Here is a 1,581-nt window from a genome sequence, read left to right as displayed (position 1 = left end):
AGCATAACTTTTGGTGCAGGCGCTCAAAGCTATACGTGTACTAGACACAAGGTAGAAATCAGAGTGTCCCTCCCCCCCCTTTCACTTGTCTTAGACACACAATATACGTCTCATTTCAAATACATGGTATGCAGATACCAATACGCGTTTACAAGTCTGGATACCCATGCATGATCGTGCCTAGTAAAATCTACTGAAATATCACATATCAATCAATCTCTGTGTGCGCTGTGCGATGGGTTTGAGCTCATGGCCGTCTCGAGCACACAGATATGCAGTTGCTCTCAACACACTGCTTGTACCCTTACGTATAGTCAAATAGTCTTACCTCGTTTAAGGATATGAAGATGTTCATGTTGTGCCCTTATGAATAGCCAATTGTCTTACTTCGTTTAAGGATATGAAGATGTTCATGTTATGCCCTTACGAATAGTCAAATAGTCTTACCTCATTAAGGATATAAAAATGTTCATGTTGTGCCCTTACGTATAGTCAAATAGTCTTACCTCGTCTAAGGATATGAAGATGTTCATGTTGTGCCCTTATGAATAGTCAAATAGTTTTACCTCGTTTAAGAATACGAAGATGTTCATGTTGTGCCCTTATGAATAGTCAAAAAGTCTTACCTCGTTTAAGGATATGAAGATGTTCATGTTGTGCCCGTTGCATTTCTGAACGGTCTCGATGAACTGCGTCGCCACATCAGTGGGAGTGATCGCACCTGACTGATAGAGTAGAGATAACCCACTCGTATGTCAGTTGCGTACAAATCGCTCCGCTATGTTGTACCGTTTTGCCAAATGAGCCGAGTTTGCGAATATTAGTGAGTGGAATACAAACAACATGAGAATGGCAAGAACTGTGCGACTGGTTACGCGTGTGATTGCGCTCACGTCAGTGCCGCATGCACGTCACTGGTGTCTTTATAATCCTTGAACGTGAAGGACTCGCCTAAACACCCGAACAGATGACAAATATTCACAGAAAGTACATCACGACGTACCCACGGATCATCAGAATCAGATCAGACTACAGAGGCTTGTGAGAAAATGTCATACCAAGCCTTATAAAGATGACCAGGATTAAGAACTAAATCCAAAGCCCAATATAAAAAGTCATACCTTGAACGCGTTATGATAGTCCATAATCGTGGTGAAACTGAAACCTTTTGTTTTACGCTGTTCGTCACCAAAAGAATCGCTCAGAGACTTCAGCACAGCGTTGGGGTTGGTGTGATCTTCGATTGTAGTAAGTGGCTGGACATGCCACACAGGCTCGTATGTTTGGCGCTCAGGGTTGACCTGGATATGTATGGAGTGCAAAACGACCATGAGGCTATTTGTGGCCTATATATTTGTTTGAATGAAAGTATATATATATATATATATATACACCCACCCACCCACCCACACACGCATACACACACACACAGACACCACCACCCACCCACACACACGCATACACACACACACAGACACACACCACACACACACATATATATATATATATATATATATATATACGAATACTTGCCTATATTTATATATATAGGAATATATAGGAATACATGCATAAGTACAT

General features: G+C 41.4%; 1 protein-coding gene across 1 annotated transcript; it reads right to left on the bottom strand.

The window, feature by feature from the left end:
* Window positions 1–1,121: 1,121 nt before the first annotated feature.
* SARC_14437 (hypothetical protein) lies at window positions 1,122–1,331 on the bottom strand (the record flags this gene model as incomplete). The annotated part of the gene is made up of 1 exon (XM_014291428.1): window positions 1,122–1,331. A coding segment is annotated over one exon (210 nt), but the record flags the coding sequence as incomplete, so codon positions are not given.
* Window positions 1,332–1,581: the final 250 nt, after the last annotated feature.

This window comes from Sphaeroforma arctica, assembly GCF_001186125.1.
Source record: "Sphaeroforma arctica JP610 unplaced genomic scaffold supercont1.4625, whole genome shotgun sequence".
Classification (NCBI taxonomy): Eukaryota; class Ichthyosporea; order Ichthyophonida; genus Sphaeroforma; species Sphaeroforma arctica.
Note: the sequence above shows the minus strand (reverse complement) of the source record. Positions and strands in the feature narration are given on the sequence as shown.